General features: G+C 45.3%; 1 protein-coding gene across 1 annotated transcript in view; it reads right to left on the bottom strand.

Moving 5' to 3' along the window:
- Window positions 1-518: 518 nt before the first annotated feature.
- Window positions 519-19,058, bottom strand: part of LOC121536229 (protein Wnt-10a-like) — a 29,120-nt gene continuing 10,580 nt past the window's right edge. Inside the window, exon 4 of the mRNA XM_041843496.1 lies at window positions 519-2,242. Within this exon, the coding sequence (XP_041699430.1) occupies window positions 1,781-2,242 (462 nt within the window). The 3' untranslated portion in view covers window positions 519-1,780. The remainder of the gene's footprint in view (window positions 2,243-19,058) is intronic.

The following is a 19,058-nucleotide window of genomic DNA, read 5'->3' as shown; positions in this document are numbered from 1 at the left end:
TTACATTTTCATTGCAGTTTACAGCCTAGAGCAGAATTTTTACTTGAAAACAATAATGCAATTACTCATTGCAATGTGGTGTTGTAGGCTAGTCTAGGTATGATAATTGTATTGTCCCTAAACAAGATCAACGGAGGAGCTTTTTGAGTTGTGTGTCTCATGTTTTCACAGTTTTTTCATGCGCAATGACGCACCTGGCCTCTCCGCTTATATTGAAAATTGGTGCTGCTTTGAATGATTTTATGGGTGGTATGATTGCTACTTAGCATATTTCAGATCTGGATAAATGATCCGCAAGTTAGCGTTTTCCGTCGTGAATCTTGTTCTGGAGGCAGCTCTGCAGAATGGTCACTAGCTAGCACAGCCACAAAGTCATAAAATCTGATTTTAAACCTAACCCTAACCATAACCACACTGCTAACCCTAATACATAACCCTAACCTTAAATTAAGACCAAAAAGCTAATTTATTTTCATGAAGTTTTACAATATAGCCAATTTTGACTTTGCAGCTGGCCTATCTAAGGGGAAATCGCTCAATTCTGCCTTCAGGACAAGACTCATGAAAATACACGTCAACCTACAAATGATCCACCTACCACTATTATCACTATGAATGTTGGATAGATAGCAGGATAGACAGTTAGACTGGTAGACTATATTGACCTGTGGTATAGTTAACATGCGGAAAAGCGCAGTGCATAAGGGAAGTACCAAAACACCTTGATAGGGGAGGCACCTGCAAGCAGATGAGGACATTTGGCTAGGATGGAAGAAATTATATAGTAAAACCTGCAAAAGGGCGAATGTAAACCAGTGAAAAAACGCACTATACCCTCACCTGTGCCCAATAAAAAAACACCCATACCCTATTTTGGACCACACCCCAGCAAATTTCTAACTGTCCATTGAGTCAAACTTATGAGATAGCGGTAGTGCTTTATTACCTTGACTATATCTTAACAGTGTGAAGGCAGGGCTATAGATGACCAGAATTTGCACAGACCATCTGGCCCAGTCTTTTCATTGTTTTAGCCTTCCACCATTGCCCTCAGGCTGTTTCTCATGTTCATTCTGTATAACTACTCATGTCTCTATCACTTGATCATCTGATCCTCTGTCTTCACAACTCCATCCTTGCAAGAGAACACCCGCAACAGTCAACACTCTAGTCCACATTTCCTGTCTTTTTACCAGTATGGACAAATATACTGTTGTGAGGGACAAGGTAGCCATTTTGCAGATTGACATATTGAATTGCCACATTTTGTAACCTGAAACATTACTAAACAATCCAAATGAGTTAACATGGTTAACCTGTCTCTCTGAGTATAGCAAGAGCAGATGTAACATTCTGGAACAATCTCTAGCTTTTCCCAACTGATGCTTGTCTTCTTCTTCTTAAATTACCGGAATCCCATGCAGTTGTTTTACCTCTAGAGATAACAAAATCAGCCATTTGTCATTTTCGGAACCCTTGTTTAAATAAATGAGTGCTCAGTTATCAATATTATCCATAGTATTTCACTATCTTTAATCTAATTTATCCTAAAAACACTTTCTGAGATGAAAGGCAGTGCAGATCCAGAGTCTCTGAACTATGGTGGTTGGACACATGCTGTGCACACATTGATTGTACACCTCTTTGAACTGGCTATATTCCAGTCTTGTTTCGTGCGATCCATTCTACTAATGAAAATGGCAGTCCATTGCAAAGGGAAGGGGTGTATTGCAGTCTTTCTCTGTTAAAAAAAGGTATATTATTTAATTTCTGCATTTCTTCATTTGCAGACACTGACCCACTCTGTTATTCGACACTCTTCGCAGACCACGTAACAGCACCAGTGGAACTTGCAGTTGCATCGTTCACTTCGGGTCTGCTGTAAGATGTTATGGCCTCGCCCGCAGCAGAGGCTTTCACAGTTGTCCATCTCTGGACTCGTCTTGTTACAGATCCTCCCATGCGTTCCGGCCGAGTCGGAACGCAGATCCCTCTCGCAGAAGTCCGGGGACTTCTCAAAGTAGACCAGCTCGTTGAGTCGTCTGTGTGTGGGGTGGTGGGCGTGCTCCAGCTGGCCCGTGTTCCTGTTGTGGGCTTTGATGAGGGTGGCTATGTGGAAACGCTCCTTGAGCAGCGAGCCTACCACCCTGAACTCCGGTGTGACTTGCCAGCAGGTCTTCAGCTGGCAGCTTCCTGATGTCCCGTGGCATTTGCATTTCCGTCTCATGTGGTTCATCACCACCTGCACAGAGGGGAACAGGGAACTGCACGTTAACATCCTCCTTCATCTCATCCTGTAGTAGGACACATGTTCACTCATCAAATTAGGCAAATCAACTAGACTGTGACTAGACTCCTCTTTCATTCTACAACTGCTAACATTTATCACATATAATTGTCACTAAAATAATTGGCTTGACTTTTCTGCAATAATGTTCAAAATAAATTAACTTTATTTACACCATTTCTCACTCTAAGTTGATGGAACTCCCTTCCACTTGATCCTGGCCCCCTCTCCCAAAATGAGTTGTGTGTGTGTGTGCTTCATATTGCTGAGTAACCAATTACGCATCAAAAATATTACAGGCATCACAAATATGTAGGTAGAGTACCACTAGTCTAATATTGAGAGGTTTTGCTCCGAAGCTACACTGTAGTAGCGCTTTTTCATGACAATGTCAAGTTCACATCACACTCCCAGACCTCCCATTCTCTCAACAATGCACTCATCTGTCAGCCTGAGTTATAAACTTTTAGATCCAATTACCAACAGGAAAAGGGGCTACCCTCAGCACTGACAGATGCTCCCTAAACCCACCCCTATCAACAGCACAAGCACAAACACACACCTTCAGCACTCCCACATTCTACTCTCTCCTAGGCCTCTACCCAGCTGCCCTGGGACACACACACATGAAGACGATCGAAAACAAGTTTAGTCTGCTGAAAGCCAAAGGATTACGTTTCTACTAGTACAGTATGTGAGTCACAGCTAAAATGAGCTGGGGTGAAACTGTACTATTTAATGTGCTGGCTTCTCTTTCTTTGTTTTGAGATAGAGCGAGGAGATCCCGAAACGTGTTTTCCCTTTGGATAGAAATGGGTCGAAACCCACTTTATTATTCAGCTGTGTTCTGATCCATTAAACAGAGCGTTCCGACGGTCTGAGCCGAGGACATAGTCGTAGCCACTCTAAGACTAAAGGTCATTTTGAACAGTTGCCAAAGCAGATATACTTTGTGGAGAAGCATGAATTCTTTAAGGGTTTGTGTGCAGAGGTTTCCATTTCAGGGCCTCTTGTAGGTGTTCCCATTGAATAGAGAGAAAGTGCTATTCTGTGTGAATGTGAGTGGGAGAGTGATACATGTACCCACTTGAGTCATCCATTAGGAATGATAGGGAAAGAGAAACAACACTTGATCTCACTGGGCCCAAAGCTAACAACTATTGATCACAGCCCATTCAGACCAAATATCGCAAACCTGGAGAAATACTTTCAGGCCTTTCAAGCTTCGTTTTTACATCAGAGCATTGCGTCCCTGAACTGCATCCTTCTGACTTTATACATACAGTGGGGAAAAAAAGTATTTAGTCAGCCACCAATTGTGCAAGTTCTCCTACTTAAAAAGATGAGAGAGGCCTGTAATTTTCATCATAGGTACATGTCAACTATGACAGACAAAATGAGAAAAAAAAATCCAGAAAATCACATTGTAGGATTTTTTATGAATTTATTTGCAAATTATGGTGGAAAATAAGTATTTGGTCAATAACAAAACTTTCTCAATACTTTGTTATATACCCTTTGTTGGCAATGACACAGGTCAAACGTTTTCTGTAAGTCTTCACAAGGTTTTCACACACTGTTGCTGGTATTTTGGCCCATTCCTCCATGCAGATCTCCTCTAGAGCAGTGATGTTTTGGGGCTGTCGCTGAGCAACACAGACTTTCAACTCCTCCAAAGATTTTCTATGGGGTTGAGATCAGGAGACTGGGTAGGCCACTCCAGGACCTTGAAATGCTTCTTACGAAGCCACTCCTTCGTTGCCCGGGCGGTGTGTTTGGGATCATTGTCATGCTGAAAGACCCAGCCACGTTTCATCTTCAATGCCCTTGCTGATGGAAGGAGGTTTTCACTCAAAATCTCACGATACATGGCCCCATTCATTCTTTCCTTTACACGGATCAGTCGTCCTGGTCCCTTTGCAGAAAAACAGCCCCAAAGCATGATGTTTCCACCCCCATACTTCACAGTAGGAATGGTGTTCTTTGGATGCAACTCAGCATTCTTTGTCCTCCAAACACGACGAGTTGAGTTTTTACCAAAAAGTTCTATTTTGGTTTCATCTGACCATATGACATTCTCCCAATCCTATTCTGGATCATCCAAATGCACTCTAGCAAACTTCAGACGGGCCTGGACATGTACTGGCTTAAGCAGGCGGACACGTCTTGCACTGCAGGATTTGAGTCCCTGGCGGCGTAGTGTGTTACTGATGGTAGGCTTTGTTACTTTGGTCCCAGCTCTCTGCAGGTCATTCACTAGGTCCCCCCCGTGTGGTTCTGGGATTTTTGCTCACCGTTCTTGTGATCATTTTGACCCTACGGGGTGAGATCTTGCGTGGAGCCCCCAGATCGAGGGAGATTATCAGTGGTCTTGTATGTCCTCCATTTCCTAATAATTGCTCCCACAGTTGATTTCTTCAAACCAAGCCGCTTACCTATTGCAGATTCAGTCTTCCCAGCCTGGTGCAGGTCTACAATTTTGTTTCTGGTGTCCTTTGTCAGCTCTTTGGTCTTGGCCATAGTGGAGTTTGGAGTGTGACTGTTTGAGGTTGTGGACAGGTGTCTTTTATACTGATAACAAGTTCAAACAGATGCCATTAATACAGGTAACGAGTGGAGGACAGAGGAGCCTCTTAAAGAAGAAGTTACAGGTCTGTGAGAGCCAGAAATCTTGCTTGTTTGTAGGTGACCAAATACTTATTTTCCACCATAATTTGCAAATAAATTCATTAAAAATCCTACAATGTGATTTTCTGGATTCTTTTTTCTCAATTTGTCTTTCATAGTTGACGTGTACCTATGATGAAATTTACAGGCCTCTCTCATCTTTTTAAGTGGGAGAACTTGCACAAATAGTGGCTGACTAAATACTTTTTTTCCCCACTGTACCCTATAATTACACAACAGTAACCCACTTAACGCTTTAGATACACACTGAACTGGACGATTTAATTGTATTCTTACTGTAGTTGTTTTCATGAATTCTCGCAATCAACCTTCTAACTAGTAGGTTTGTTTACTACAAAAAAACGTCTGGATGAAGCAATATCCTGGAACCTGTAAGCAGGGGACGCAAAAATCACACACTAAAACGAGAGACAACTGAAACCAAAACGGGTATAAAACCTCAGAGCTGTCACAGTTTAGGAAATGGGACCTGCCTGCTCTTGCCATAACTGGCCCGGTCTGACATGAGTGCGGTGATGATGATCAGATCAGGAAGATTGTTCCCTTTACCCCACGCCGTGTCCCAGGGTGCACCTGGGACCATGATCTGAGTCGATGTGGGCGTGCCAGTGGCACCAGGAGGAAGAGTGTGTGAGCTGCTGCCGTGCCGAGCCGAGCTCTCCTGGAGGTGACTGACTGACGAGAGACACTGATATGGCAGTGATTTAAGGAGCCCTTTTGGATGCGGAATTGACTGACTGGTTATTAGAATCTCGCTCAAAGGCCCAGAGGCTAGACAAGCCTGGAGGAGAGAACAGAGAGCAGAGTACAGGAACTATCTGATGCTCATATCTGTGTCTGCCATCCACTGATTAGCAACTCCTAGTCTGAGTCCCAAATGGCGCCCTACTCCCTATATAGTGTGCTACTTTTGACCAAAGCCCTATGGCAGGTATACTCAACTACTATTTAAGAAGGTCCGGTCACAAATATTTCCTAGATGGCAAAGGTCAGGATGAATATTGTCATTTATCGGCGTAGCAACAAACACCCTCCTTGCGACCCCAAACTGTTCAAACTGTTCCCACCCCTCTTTTTGGCCGAGAGAACATTTTGCCATTTTAAAGCTCATTCCCTGAAATTCTACACATTTGCCATGGGGCGGAGAGAACATTTTGCAGTTTTAAGGCTAATGTCTATCTACAAGCCATCACACTGCTGAACACTTGAACTGGACGGACCACCTGCACTGACTCTCCACACCTTAGCACACATGCACTCACTCACGCACACACCCAAACAGATATACAGTACCAGTCAAAAGTTTGGACACACCAACTCATAATAGTGAAGACATCATAACTATGAAATAACACATATGCAATCATGTAGTAACCAAAAAAGTGTTAAACAAATCAAAATATGTTTTATATTTTATATTCTTCAAAGTAGCCACCCTTTGCCTTGATGACAGCTTTGCACAGTCTTGGCATTCTCTCAACCAGCTTCACCTGGTATGCTTTTCCAACAGTCTTGAAGGAGTTCCCACATATGCTGAGCACTTGTTAGCTGCTTTTCCTTCACATCTCAATTTGGTTGAGGTTGGGTGATTGTGGAGACCAGGTCATCTGATGCAGCACTCCATCGCTCTCCTTCTTGGTCAAATAGCCCTTACACAGCCTGGAGGTGTGTTGGGTCATTGTCCTGTTGAAAAACAAATGATAGTCCCACTAAGCGCAAACCAGGTGGGATGGTGTATCGCTGCAGAATGCTGTAATAGCCATGCTGGTTAAGTATGTCTTGAATAAATCACAGACAGTGTCACCAGCAAAGCACCCCACACCATCACACCTCCTCCTCCATGCTTCATGGTGGGAACCACACATGCGGAGATCATCTGTTCACCTACTCTGCCTCTCACAAAGACACGGCGGTTGGAACCAAAATCTCAAATTTGGACTCCAGACCAAAAGGATAGATTTCCACCGGTCTAATGTCAATTGCTCATGTTTCTTGGCCCAAGCAAGTCTCTTCTTCTTATTGGTGTCCTTTAGTAGTGGTTTCTTTGCAGCAATTCGACCATGAAGGCCTGATTCATGCGGTCTCCTCTGAACAGTTGATGTTGAGATGTGTCTGTTACTTGAACTCTGTGAAGCATTTATTTGGGCTGCAATGTCTGAGGCTGGTAACTCTAATGAACTTATCCTCTGCAGCAGAGGTAACTCTGGGTCTTCCATTCCTGTGGCGGTCCTCATGAGAGCCAGTTTCATCATAGCGCTTGATGGTTTATGTGACTGCACTTGAAGAAACTTTATGCGACTGCACTTGACTGACCTTCATGTCTTAAAGTAATGATGGACTGTCATTTCTCTTTGCTTATTTGAGCTGTTCTTGTCATAATATGGACTTGGTCTTTTACCAAATAGGGCTATCTTCTGTATACCACCCCTAATTTGTCACAACACAACTGATTGGCTCAAATGCATTAAAAAGGAAATAAATGGTTAATTGAAGTGCATTCCAGGTGGCTACCTCATGAAGCTGGTTGAGAGAACGCCAAGAGTGTGCAAAGCTGTCATCAAGGCAAATGGTGGCTACTTTGAAGAATCTCAAATATAAAATATATTTTGATTTGTTTAACACTTTTTTGGTTACTACATGATTCCATATGTGTTATTTCATAATTTTGATGTCTTCACTATTATTCTACAATGTAGAAAATAGTAAAAATAAAGAAAAACCCTGTCCAAACTTTTGATACTGTACACTCATTCACCCACACACACACACACACACACACACACACACACACACACACACACACACACACACACACACACACACACACACACACACACACACACCAGTGGAGGCTGCTGAAGGCAGGACGGCTCATAATAATGTCTGGAACGGAGCTAATCGAATAGCATCAAACACATGGAAACCATGTGTTTGATGTATTTGATACCATTCCACTTATTCCGTTCCAGCCTTTACCACGAGCCATCCTCCCTAATTAAGGTGCCACCAACCTCCTGTGGCACACACACACACACACACACATATACATTCATGCTACACATCACAACTTTGTTACCAGACTCTTACTATTATTGCTAAATACTGCACAATTTAAACACTTTCCCCGCAATCACCCCCTCCCCAATATTGCATTATAAATTGTGCATTCCTGTGGGGGTACCCGCGGTCCATATTAACCCTGTTCTGGGTCCAGATCTGGACCGAGGTCTGCCAGTTGAGTATTGCTGTCCTATGGGATATACAGTGTATAGGGAATATGGTGCCATTTGGAATGTAACCTAGCCTAACACTGGTCTCATTACTGACACTCACTGCTAATACTGCCTGTCTTGTACAGGTCTCACTCTATAGCAGGGATTCCCAAAGATTGTTTTATTTTATTTTATTGTATTAAAATATATTGGACATAAAAGACAGTAAAATCACCAGGAAATCTTTTTCCAAATGTTGTGTTAGAGCCTGAATTTAAAATGGATATATATATATATTTTAATGTCACTGGCCTACACGCAATACCCCATAATGTCAAAGTGGAATTTCTTTTATACCTTTAAAAATAAAAATAAAATGAAAATGAAAAGACAAATTGGCTTAACAAGTCAAATAATAAGTTGCATGGACTCACTCTGTGTGCAATAATAGTGTTTAATGTGATTTTTTAATGACTACCTCATCTTTGTACCCCACACATACAATTATCTGTAAGGTCCCTGAATCGAGCAGTGACTTTCAAACACAGATTCAACCACAAAGACCATGGAGGTCTTCCAATGGCTCGCAAAGAAGGGCACCTATTGGTAGATGGGTAAAAAAAAGCAGACATTGAATTTCCCTTTGAGCATGGTGAAGATATTAATTACACTTTGGATGGTGTATCAATACACCCAGTCGCTACAAAGATACAGGCATCCTTCCTAACTCAATTGCCAGAGAGGAAGGAAACCGCTCAAGGATTTCACCATGAGGCCAATGGTGACTTTAAAACAGTTACAGAGTTTAATGGCTATGATAGAAAACTGAGGATGGATCAACAACATTGTAGTTACTCCACAATACTAACCTAAATGACAGAATAAAAAGAAGGAAGCCTGTACAGAATACAAATATTCCAAAACATGCATCTTGTTTGCAACGAGACACTCAAGTAGTACTGCAAAAAATATGGTAAAGCAATTAACTGTTTGTGTCCTGAATACAATGTCTTATGTTTGGGGAAAATCCAATACAACACATTACTGAGTACCACTCTCCATAGTTTCAAGCATGGTGGTGGCTGCATCATGTTATGTGTATGCTTGTAATTGTTAAGGACTGGGGAGTTTTTTCAGGATAAAATTAAACGGAATGGAGCTAAGCAGAGGCAAAATCCTAGAGGAAAACCTAGTTCAGTCTGCTTTACACCAGACACTGGGAGATGAAGTCACCATTCAGCAGGACAATAACCTAAAACAGTCCAAATCTACACTGGAGTTGCTTACCAAGAAGACAGTGAATGTTGCTGAGTGGCCGAGTTACAGTTTTGACTTAAATAATCTTGAAAATCTACGGCAAGACTTGGAGAATTTTGAAAATAATAATGTGCAAGTGTTGCACAATCCAGGTGTGGAAACCTCTTACGATTTACCCAGAAAGACTCACTGTAACGATCCCGGCAGTCTGAGTCGGGTCCGGTCTGTGGACTAGTTTTTCTGCTCGTGATCTCCAGTTTCCCGAGGGTTCTGGAACGCTCCGGGGAGCTCTCTTGATTTCCGCACCTGCATCCCATCAGCAATCTGCACACCTGGTCCTGATCATCACCCTTCTTAGGCTCTGGCCTAACATCCATTCCCTGCCGGATCGTTAGCCATGAACAGTAGGTTTACCAGAGTATCAGTCGTAGAGCTTCTAGCGTTAGTTTTGTTGTTTTGCACTTTGTTGATTTGTTGTTTACTTACCTCCGTTTTGTTCCATCTGCAGTCCCTCGTCCGGAACCTTCATCCAACCTCTGCCTGGTGGTCGGCGGCTGCCGAGCCATGATCGGATCAACCACTGCACCCCCAACAACTAATCAACGCCGCCCGCTCTGTTCCCTGGATTATTCAGCACCACTCTTGAACTTGTAAATAAACACTCACCTTCGTTTCAACTTACCTTGTCCTGGTCTGCTTCTGGGTTCTGGCTTTGGAACTCGTGACAGAACGATCCGGCCAGTAATGAACCCAGCGGACCTGGACTCTGTTCGCCATGCCATTACCCATCAGGAGAAGATGTTGGGCCATCATAGCACGGAGCTACAGGAGATCGCGTTGGCAGTTCGGAACCTTTCTACCGGTCTGACGGAGGTCCAGAACCAGCGCGAGTTTCCGGTGGAGGATCCACTACCGGTTTCACCCATCTCGCCTGCCGCGTCTGGAGCGGTGTCCTTCCCGTGAGCCCAAGGTTCCGGCGCCGGATAAATATGAGGGGGAGCTGGGAAGATGCCGTTCTTTCCTTATGCAGTGTGGGTTAGTGTTCGATCTACAGCCCTACTCTTATGCCACAGACAAGGCTAGGATAGCCTTTGTGATTGAGTTGCTGCGTGGTCGAGCGCTGGAGTGGGCTTCAGCCGTTTGGGAACGACAAGACCCCTGCATGGCTTCATACCCGGGGTTCACGGCCGAGCTGAGGAAGCTTTTCGACCATTCCGTCCGAGGGAGGGACGCAGCTAGGCGCCTGTTTTCGCTTCACCAAGGAACTCGCAGCGTGGCCGACTTCGTGATCGAGTTCAAGACGTTGGCTGTGGAGAGTGGGTGGAATGAGGAGTCTCTGCAAGCGGCCTTCTACCAGGGTCTGTCGGAGCAGCTCAAGGATGAGTTGATCTCCTATCCGGAGCCTAGTGACCTGGACAGCTTGGTAGCCTTGTCTATTCGGGTGGATAATCGAGTCCGAGAGCGAAGGAGGGAGAAGCAATGGGGTCCGTCCAATCGATCAGCTTCTCAGGTTCCAGTCGGGTCGGGGATTGGACCAGAATACGTCGATCATCGTCCACCACACAGGATTAGTGGAGAGGTCCTGTCTCCCGATTCGGAACCAATGCAAGTAGGGCGGCACGGGTTAACCAAGGAGGAACGCCAACTCAGACGTAGGACTAACTGTTGCCTCTACTGTGGTGGTTCGGGACATTACCTCGCCACCTGTTCCCGGCGGTCGTCAAACTGCGCGGCTCGCTAAAGTTGGGAGGACTTTTAGCGAGCCAGTTTCGACCTCTCAATACCTCTGTCAGACCCCGTTTCCCGGCTACCCTTGTGAACAGGAATCAGAGCTTAGCGATTAACGCTTTTATCGATTCAGGTGCCGATGGAAGCTTTCTTGATGCCGAGTTGGTGGAACAGCTGGGGCTTTCCAAGGAGCAATTGCCGGAAGCCATTGAAGCGACCACTCTGAACGGCAGTAGGCTGGCACGTATCACGATGAGGACTGAACCGGTTAAGATGCTGTTGTCGGGGAATCATTCGGAGATGATTTCATTCTTCATTCTGCCGTCTTCCCATGTTCCTCTGGTCCTTGGATACCCCTGGCTGAAGGAACACAATCCCACGTTCGATTGGGTGACGGGCAAGGTAACGAGTTGGAGCCTTGATTGTCATGCTAACTGTCTCAAGACTGCCTGCCCCCATTCGGTTCCCAGTCAGGTGATTGAGGCTAAACCCCCCAGATTTGTCCCTGGTTCCCGAGACATATCACGATTTGGGGGAAGTGTTCAGTAAGCAGAAGGCTCTGTCACTCCCTCCCCACCGACCATATGATTGTGCCATCAACCTGTTCCCTGGAGCTGTCTACCCCAAGGGAAGGTTATACAGTATCTCCCGCCCTGAACGGGAGGCTTTGGAGACCTACATCAAGGAGTCCCTAGCTGCTGGTCTCGTTCGTCCCTCGTCATCACCCCTGGGGCAGGATTCTTCTTTGTGGGTAAGAAGGATGGCTCTCTTCGACCGTGTATTGATTATCGGGGGTTGAATGACATCACGGTCAAGAACAAGTATCCCCTGCCCTTGATGAGTTCTGCCTTCGACTCCTTACAGGGTGCTACGGTGTTCACCAAGCTAGACCTACGCAATGCGTATCACATGGTCCGGATCAGAGAGGGAGACGAGTGGTTGACGGGTTTCAATACACCGATGGGTCACTTCGAGTATCAGGTGATGCCGTTTGGACTGACCAATGCTCCAGCGGTATTCCAGAGTATGGTGAACGACGTCCTGAGAGATATGATCGGTCTCTTTGTGTTTGTTTATCTGGATGACATTCTGATCTTCTCGAAGGAACCTTCCGACCACGTCCAGCATGTCCGGCAGGTTCTGCAGCGATTGTTGGAGAATCGCCTGTTCGTGAAGGCCGAGAAGTGCGAGTTTCACGCCCACACGACATCCTTTCTCGGGTACATCATCTCCAGGGGAGAGATTAGGATGGACCAGGAGAAGGTTAGAGCGGTTCTGGAATGGGCCCAGCCCGGTACGAGATTGCAGCTCCAGAGATTTTTGGGGTTTGCGAATTTCTACCGCAGATTCATCCGGGATTACAGCCGTGTGGCCGCTCCGTTAACTGCCTTGACTTCCAGTATCAGGAGCTTCAAGTGGAATCCGGAGGCGGATCGAGCGTTTCTGGATTTGAAGAGGCGATTCACCAACGCACCGATTCTCTCTCAACCGGACACGGCCCGTCAGTTCGTCGTTGAAGTGGGCCCGCGTCTGATGTGGGAGTTGGCGCCATCCTGTCGCAGCGATGCTCCACGGACAGTAAACTCCATCCCTGCGCCTACTACTCTCGTCGCCTTTCGCCTGCGGAGAGGAATTACGATGTGGGTAACCGGGAGCTTCTCGCGGTGAAACTTGCCTTGGAGGAGTGGCGCCACTGGTTGGAGGGGCGGAGCAACCGTTTATTGTCTGGACTGACCACAAGAATCTTGCTTACGTGCAATCGGCTAGACGTCTCAACTCCCGTCAGGCCAGGTGGTCGTTGTTTTTCGGACGATTCAATTTTTCCCTGACGTTCCGACCTGGATCTAAGAACGGCAAGGCGGACGCCTTGTCTCGGATGTTCTCCAAGACGGAGGAGAGTGGGTCCAAGACCGAGACAATTCTCCCCCCGGAACTGCGTCGTGGGAGCTGTTAGGTGGAAGATTGAGGAGGAGGTGATGGCGGCCCTTCGGACGCAGCCCGGTCCCGGTAACGGTCCACCCGGTCGGTTGTTTGTGCCTGAGTCGGTTCGTCCTGCGGTCCTCAAATGGTCCCACGCCAGCAAGATGGCTTGTCACCCTGGCGTGGCTCGGACGATGGCGCTTCTTCGCAGACGTTTTTGGTGGCCTGCCATGGCCGAGGATACTCGGGGTTATGTTGCTGCCTGTCCAGTGTGTGCGCAGAATAAGAGTACCAATCGGCCCAGCTCTGGACTACTTCACCCCCTTCCTATTCCCCGGCGACCATGGTCGCATCTGGCCCTGGACTTTGTCACTGGGTTGCCCGCTTCTGAGGGGAACACGGTCGTTCTGACTATCGTGGACAGATTCAGCAAGTTCGCCCACTTTGTGCCAATTGCCAAGCTTCCCTCTGCCTCGGAGACGTCCGAGATCCTGGTTAGGGAGGTTTTCAGGGTCCACGGTTTGCCCAGTGATATCGTTTCCGACCGTGGCCCTCAGTTTACCTCTGCTGTCTGGAAGTCCTTCTGTTTGGCCATTGGAGCTACAGTCAGTCTCACATCTGGTTTTCACCCCCAATCTAATGGGCAGGCGGAGAGAGCCAACCAGAAGATGGAATCCACGCTACGCTGCCTGGCCTCTTCCAACCCCACCTCCTGGGTCTCTCAGTTGCCTTGGGTTGAGTATGCCCACAATACTCTCCCTACATCTGCCACTGGGATGTCTCCCTTCCAGTGCCTGTATGGCTACCAACCTCCTTTGTTCCCTTCTCAGGAGAAGGAGCTCTCAGTGCCTTCTGTTCAGGCCCATATTCGTCGTTGCCACCGGACCTGGCATCGGGCCAGAAAGGCACTCCTTAGAGTTTCGGACCGGTATCAGCTCCAGGCGAATCGTCGCCGGATCCCCGCTCCCACCTATACCATCGGAGATAGGGTCTGGTTGGCCACACGGGATCTTCCTTTACGGACTGAGTCTAGGAAGTTGTTACCGAAGTTCATTGGTCCGTTTGTGGTGGAGAAGGTGATCAATCCGGTGGCAGTTCGACTCAAACTCCCGAGGACGCTCAGAGTCCATCCCACCTTTCATGTCTCCTGCCTCAAGCCTGTTTTCCTCAGTCCTCTGTTGCCTCCTCCGCCTCCTCCTCCTCCTCCTCGGATGATCGGAGGTGGTCCTGCCTACACGGTGCGACGCATCATGGATTCCAGACGGCGGGGCCGGGGTTTCCAGTATCTCGTGGACTGGGAGGGGTATGGTCCTGAAGAGAGGAGTTGGATTCGCGGCGACAGATCCTAGATGCTGACCTCATCCGTGACTTCTACCGCCTCCATCCTGGCGCTCCGGGGAGTCCGCCCGGTGGCGTTCGTCGGAGGGGGGGTACTGTAACGATCCCGGCAGTCTGAGTCGGGTCCGGTCTGTGGACTAGTTTTTCTGCTCGTGATCTCCAGTTTCCCGAGGGTTCTGGAACGCTCCGGGGAGCTCTCTTGATTTCCGCACCTGCATCCCATCAGCAATCTGCACACCTGGTCCTGATCATCACCCTTCTTAGGCTCTGGCCTAACATCCATTCCCTGCCGGATCGTTAGCCATGAACAGTAGGTTTACCAGAGTATCAGTCGTAGAGCTTCTAGCGTTAGTTTTGTTGTTTTGCACTTTGTTGATTTGTTGTTTACTTACCTCCGTTTTGTTCCATCTGCAGTCCCTCGTCCGGAACCTTCATCCAACCTCTGCCTGGTGGTCGGCGGCTGCCGAGCCATGATCGGATCAACCACTGCACCCCCAACAACTAATCAACGCCGCCCGCTCTGTTCCCTGGATTATTCAGCACCACTCTTGAACTTGTAAATAAACACTCACCTTCGTTTCAACTTACCTTGTCCTGGTCTGCTTCTGGGTTCTGGCTTTGGAACTCGTGACACTCACAGCTGTAATCGCTGCCAAAGTTGATTCTAACATGTATTGACTCAGGAGTTGAATACTTATCTAATCAAGATATATTATTGTTTTATTTTTAATTATTTTTTAAAATAAATATCACACTTTATCTTCATTTTTGACATTACAGATTATTTTGTGTAGATCGTTGACAAAAAATGACAATTCAATCCATTTTAATTCCACTTTGTAACACAACAAAATGTGGAGAAAGTCAAGGGGTGTGGATCCTTTCTGAAGGCACTGTATCTGTTTGGGATTCTTGTGGTCAATTTGCAGTGTACAAATTATTTATAACTATGTTCCGCCCCTCCGCTCAAGGTGAATTCGTCCCACGGCTGAATTTAATTGGGGACCCTTGCTCTATAGTATATTCACACAATACTCCATCATGTTTAAAACACATACTATATTATACATGGTAATCACTATCAGATGTCCCCAGCAACATGGACAAGGAAATAAACTGTGATATAAACAAACAATACTTACAGTATTTACAGTAAAACCAAAGGCTGGTACCTCGGTATCATCTTAGGAAAAAAAATATAAAAAGGATTATTTGGCTGTCCCCATGGGAGAACCCTTTGAAGAAACTGTTTTGGGTTCCAGGTATAACCTCTTTTGGGTTCCATGTAGAATCCTTTCATTTTACATTTACATTTTACATTTTAGTCATTTAGCAGACGCTCTTATCCAGAGCGACTTACAGTTAGTGAGTGCATAAATTTTTCATACTTTCCATATTACGTTCTACCTGGAACCCAAAAGGGTTCTTCAAAGGGTTCTCCCATGGGGACAGCCGAATAACTATTTTTACGGAGTGTATCGTCTCGATTTGAATGCCCTCTTATATGAGGAAACATTCATGTCCAACTACACATGGTCATATCCTCCAAAGGCCTCTATCTCAGGCCTTTGACTGTCAGTCTCATTGAAAATTGTGCGTTACATATGTAGGTCTTATAAACTAACACTGCAGTTATGCAAAGAAAAAAAAAACGTATTTTGAAGTAATTGCCCCCAAATTCATTGGCAGACCACCGTTAGAAACACACATCTGGGCTGTTTTAATTGGGGAAGAGTGAGACAGACTCCTCTATAAACCAGCCCCAGACGGAGATCAAATAAGACATATTGGTAGCAGATTAGGACCACAGGCAATACTAGGTATTACATGGTCTACAGAGCACTCAAACACTTCACTATGTCTGCGTCCCAAATAGAACCCTATTCCCTTTACAGCGCAGGGCTCTGGTCAAAAGTAGTGCGCTATATAGGGAATAGGGTGCCATTTGTGACGCAAGCCATGCTCCTTCCTTTATCAAATGGTGTGTCTGTTTAATATTGTCATCATTCTTAACCCCCCTATTCCTCTCATCCTTATTGTGTCATTAAAAATGGGATTTAATAGTCTACTAAAATGTTATGACCTAAATGACTTCTGTTGACTGTCTTACTTGTGAATTGTTACTGGTATGTTGTCTATCTTGAATGGGATTTACAGTACGATAACGACTCAATGTTTAGCAAATTTGACATTAAGTTATGAAGTGAACTACAACTACTAAAATATTTGTGGTAAATATATCTGTCCTGGAATCTTAAACAGCCATTTTTACGAACAAAGTTACATTGCACACTGCTTTATGTCGTTCCATTCAAAGACATGTAACAACAACCATAAAGGGTTGCAAAGCCACGATTTCAAAGAATATAAACAAACCCACATCACATTAAGTTTCAGCATCACTTAAGTAAATCAAACACAAGTCATCAAAGAACGGTTAAGATGGAGACACGCAATAATTGACACTGAACAATCATTTCATCTCAAAGTAACAAGACCAAATGAGAACCTTCCACTACACAACAATCATGTGCAGTATTACTCTCTGTTAATTGTACACAACATTCACCGATCCAATTTGGCCTCTAATAAAATTGTATCCATAAGAGTTTCCACCTGCTGTGCCTTAACAGTGGTCAGCATTTGTTCTGGTGGTGCCCCCCCACTGATCCAATAGCATTTACACTCTCAGGCCAATGGAATGCTCCCTCTCCTCAGATGACGCTGCACGCCTCTAATGGAGCTCCAACAGGCAACCATAAAGGATTTACAAAGGCCAGACCAAAAAGTCACAATGCACAGTCAATGTGTAATAAGCTCAGCTACATATCAGAGAGAGAGAATAAAAAACAGCATAATTAATCTAAATATACAACGTAAAAGCAGAAAGCTAATTGTCAGCTACAGCACCAGCCACTCAAACAAGTGTATAAAGAAAGTTTGTGTTAATCATGAAATTACCTGCATTTACATGTAAATGTGTCCGTCTCCTATCCTAGCACATTGCTTGTACTCGTAGCTGTGAATACAGACATGCTATGTGAAATGACGTCAGCACTTGTTGTGGGTGTGTAGTTCCAATTGAGTGATTCCAATTAAAATATTGTTGAAAGGAATTTACTACCATTGCAAATGTTTCCATGTTGTGGACAGCCACTGTAAACATTTAATCATGCAGCGAGAACCTCAAAACTATGTTCTGATCAATCATGACATCATTATACACAAACATACTGCTACGCAAGGGCGTTTCTTTGTGTTGGATATTGCCTGGGGGGGGGGTAGGGGTTTCCTATCTTTGGTGTCCAGCTTTTCCTGGTGGATATGACAGACGACAACATGGTTCAATCTGCTTTGTGTCATTGTTGAGCACAGCCACGTCTTCACAACCAAATGACATCAGAATGTAGGCAACAGCATTTGTTATATCACTTGGAATACCGTCAGAAAAGATGAGGAGTTGAACCGATAGTTCCAATCTGTGTGCAATGTAAATTGCCGTGCAACATGCTTTACCAGACTACCTTATAACTCAAATTCAAAATGTTCACCTGATGACCTGTTCATTCTCTCCCTGTGCCTCAACATGGGCTGTGCTCTCCCTCTCTCTACTGACTGTCTCTGACCCCTGCCATGACAACCAAATGAATTCAGAATGCAGAGAACAACGGTGTTGTTATAGCAATTGGGCTACAATCAGCAAAGATGAGGAGTTGAACTGATAGTGCCTTCTAACTCAAATTCTCACCTGATGACCTGTTCATCCTCAACATGGACGGTGCTCTCTCTCTCTCACTCTCTCTATTGCCTGTCTTTGAACACTGCTATAATCATATGACCAAGTACCATTATCATTTACAAAAATAGCTGGCCTTAACAATGATGGGGTTAGCTTATTAACATGAATTAGATAATGCTTTTATTAGCTACATTATTTATTTACTGTCTGGCAATAGGTATAGATCGCTAGCTGACTACATACTACCAGCCTATTATTAATTGTACAGTGTAGTCCCTTCCCCCACAAGTTACGCACCTGCTGCTGCGGAGTAAATTTTGCAAAACATTTGTTTAAAATAAAAGCAGAGAAATTTGTCGGAATGAGAGGGATGTGCTTTGGTAAAAAAATATATTACTTTATCTATGACTTTTCTCCCCTGATAAACTCCTCTGAAATCTGTATTTGGGGGGAAGGAAGGGCGAATCTCTTTTTACTTTCCGCCGTGTTTGATGTCTAAAATCTTTTGCTGGGTTTAAACATCTGTTTCCAAACAGCCAGCAGCCACTAATTAGAGCTTTTAACAAGACTGAACGTCGTGAGAACCAGAGGGTGGGCATGAGGCGACATGTATAACCCACTTTTTTTAGGGGAGGGGTTGGGGGAGGTGGTGGAGGGTACGAGGTATTATTTGAGACCTCACCTGTCAGTGTTATCGTTTTGATTTGGGGGGCTTTCTGCTCTCTTTGAAGTAATCAAGGTGCTGCCCTGGCTGCGTTCTTCTAACGATGCACCACTCCCTAAGTCATACTGTATCTCTGATATCTCTGTACACTGCTTTAGTATATTACATTCACACCTTCAATTGTTTTCTTCTCCCAGCGTAGTACTCATTAAAGCATTGATATAT

The sequence above is a fragment of the Coregonus clupeaformis genome, chromosome 23 (assembly GCF_020615455.1).
Source record: "Coregonus clupeaformis isolate EN_2021a chromosome 23, ASM2061545v1, whole genome shotgun sequence".
Taxonomy (NCBI): domain Eukaryota; kingdom Metazoa; phylum Chordata; class Actinopteri; order Salmoniformes; family Salmonidae; genus Coregonus; species Coregonus clupeaformis.
The sequence above is the reverse complement of the archived record's forward strand: the minus strand, read 5'-3'. Positions and strand labels throughout refer to the sequence as shown.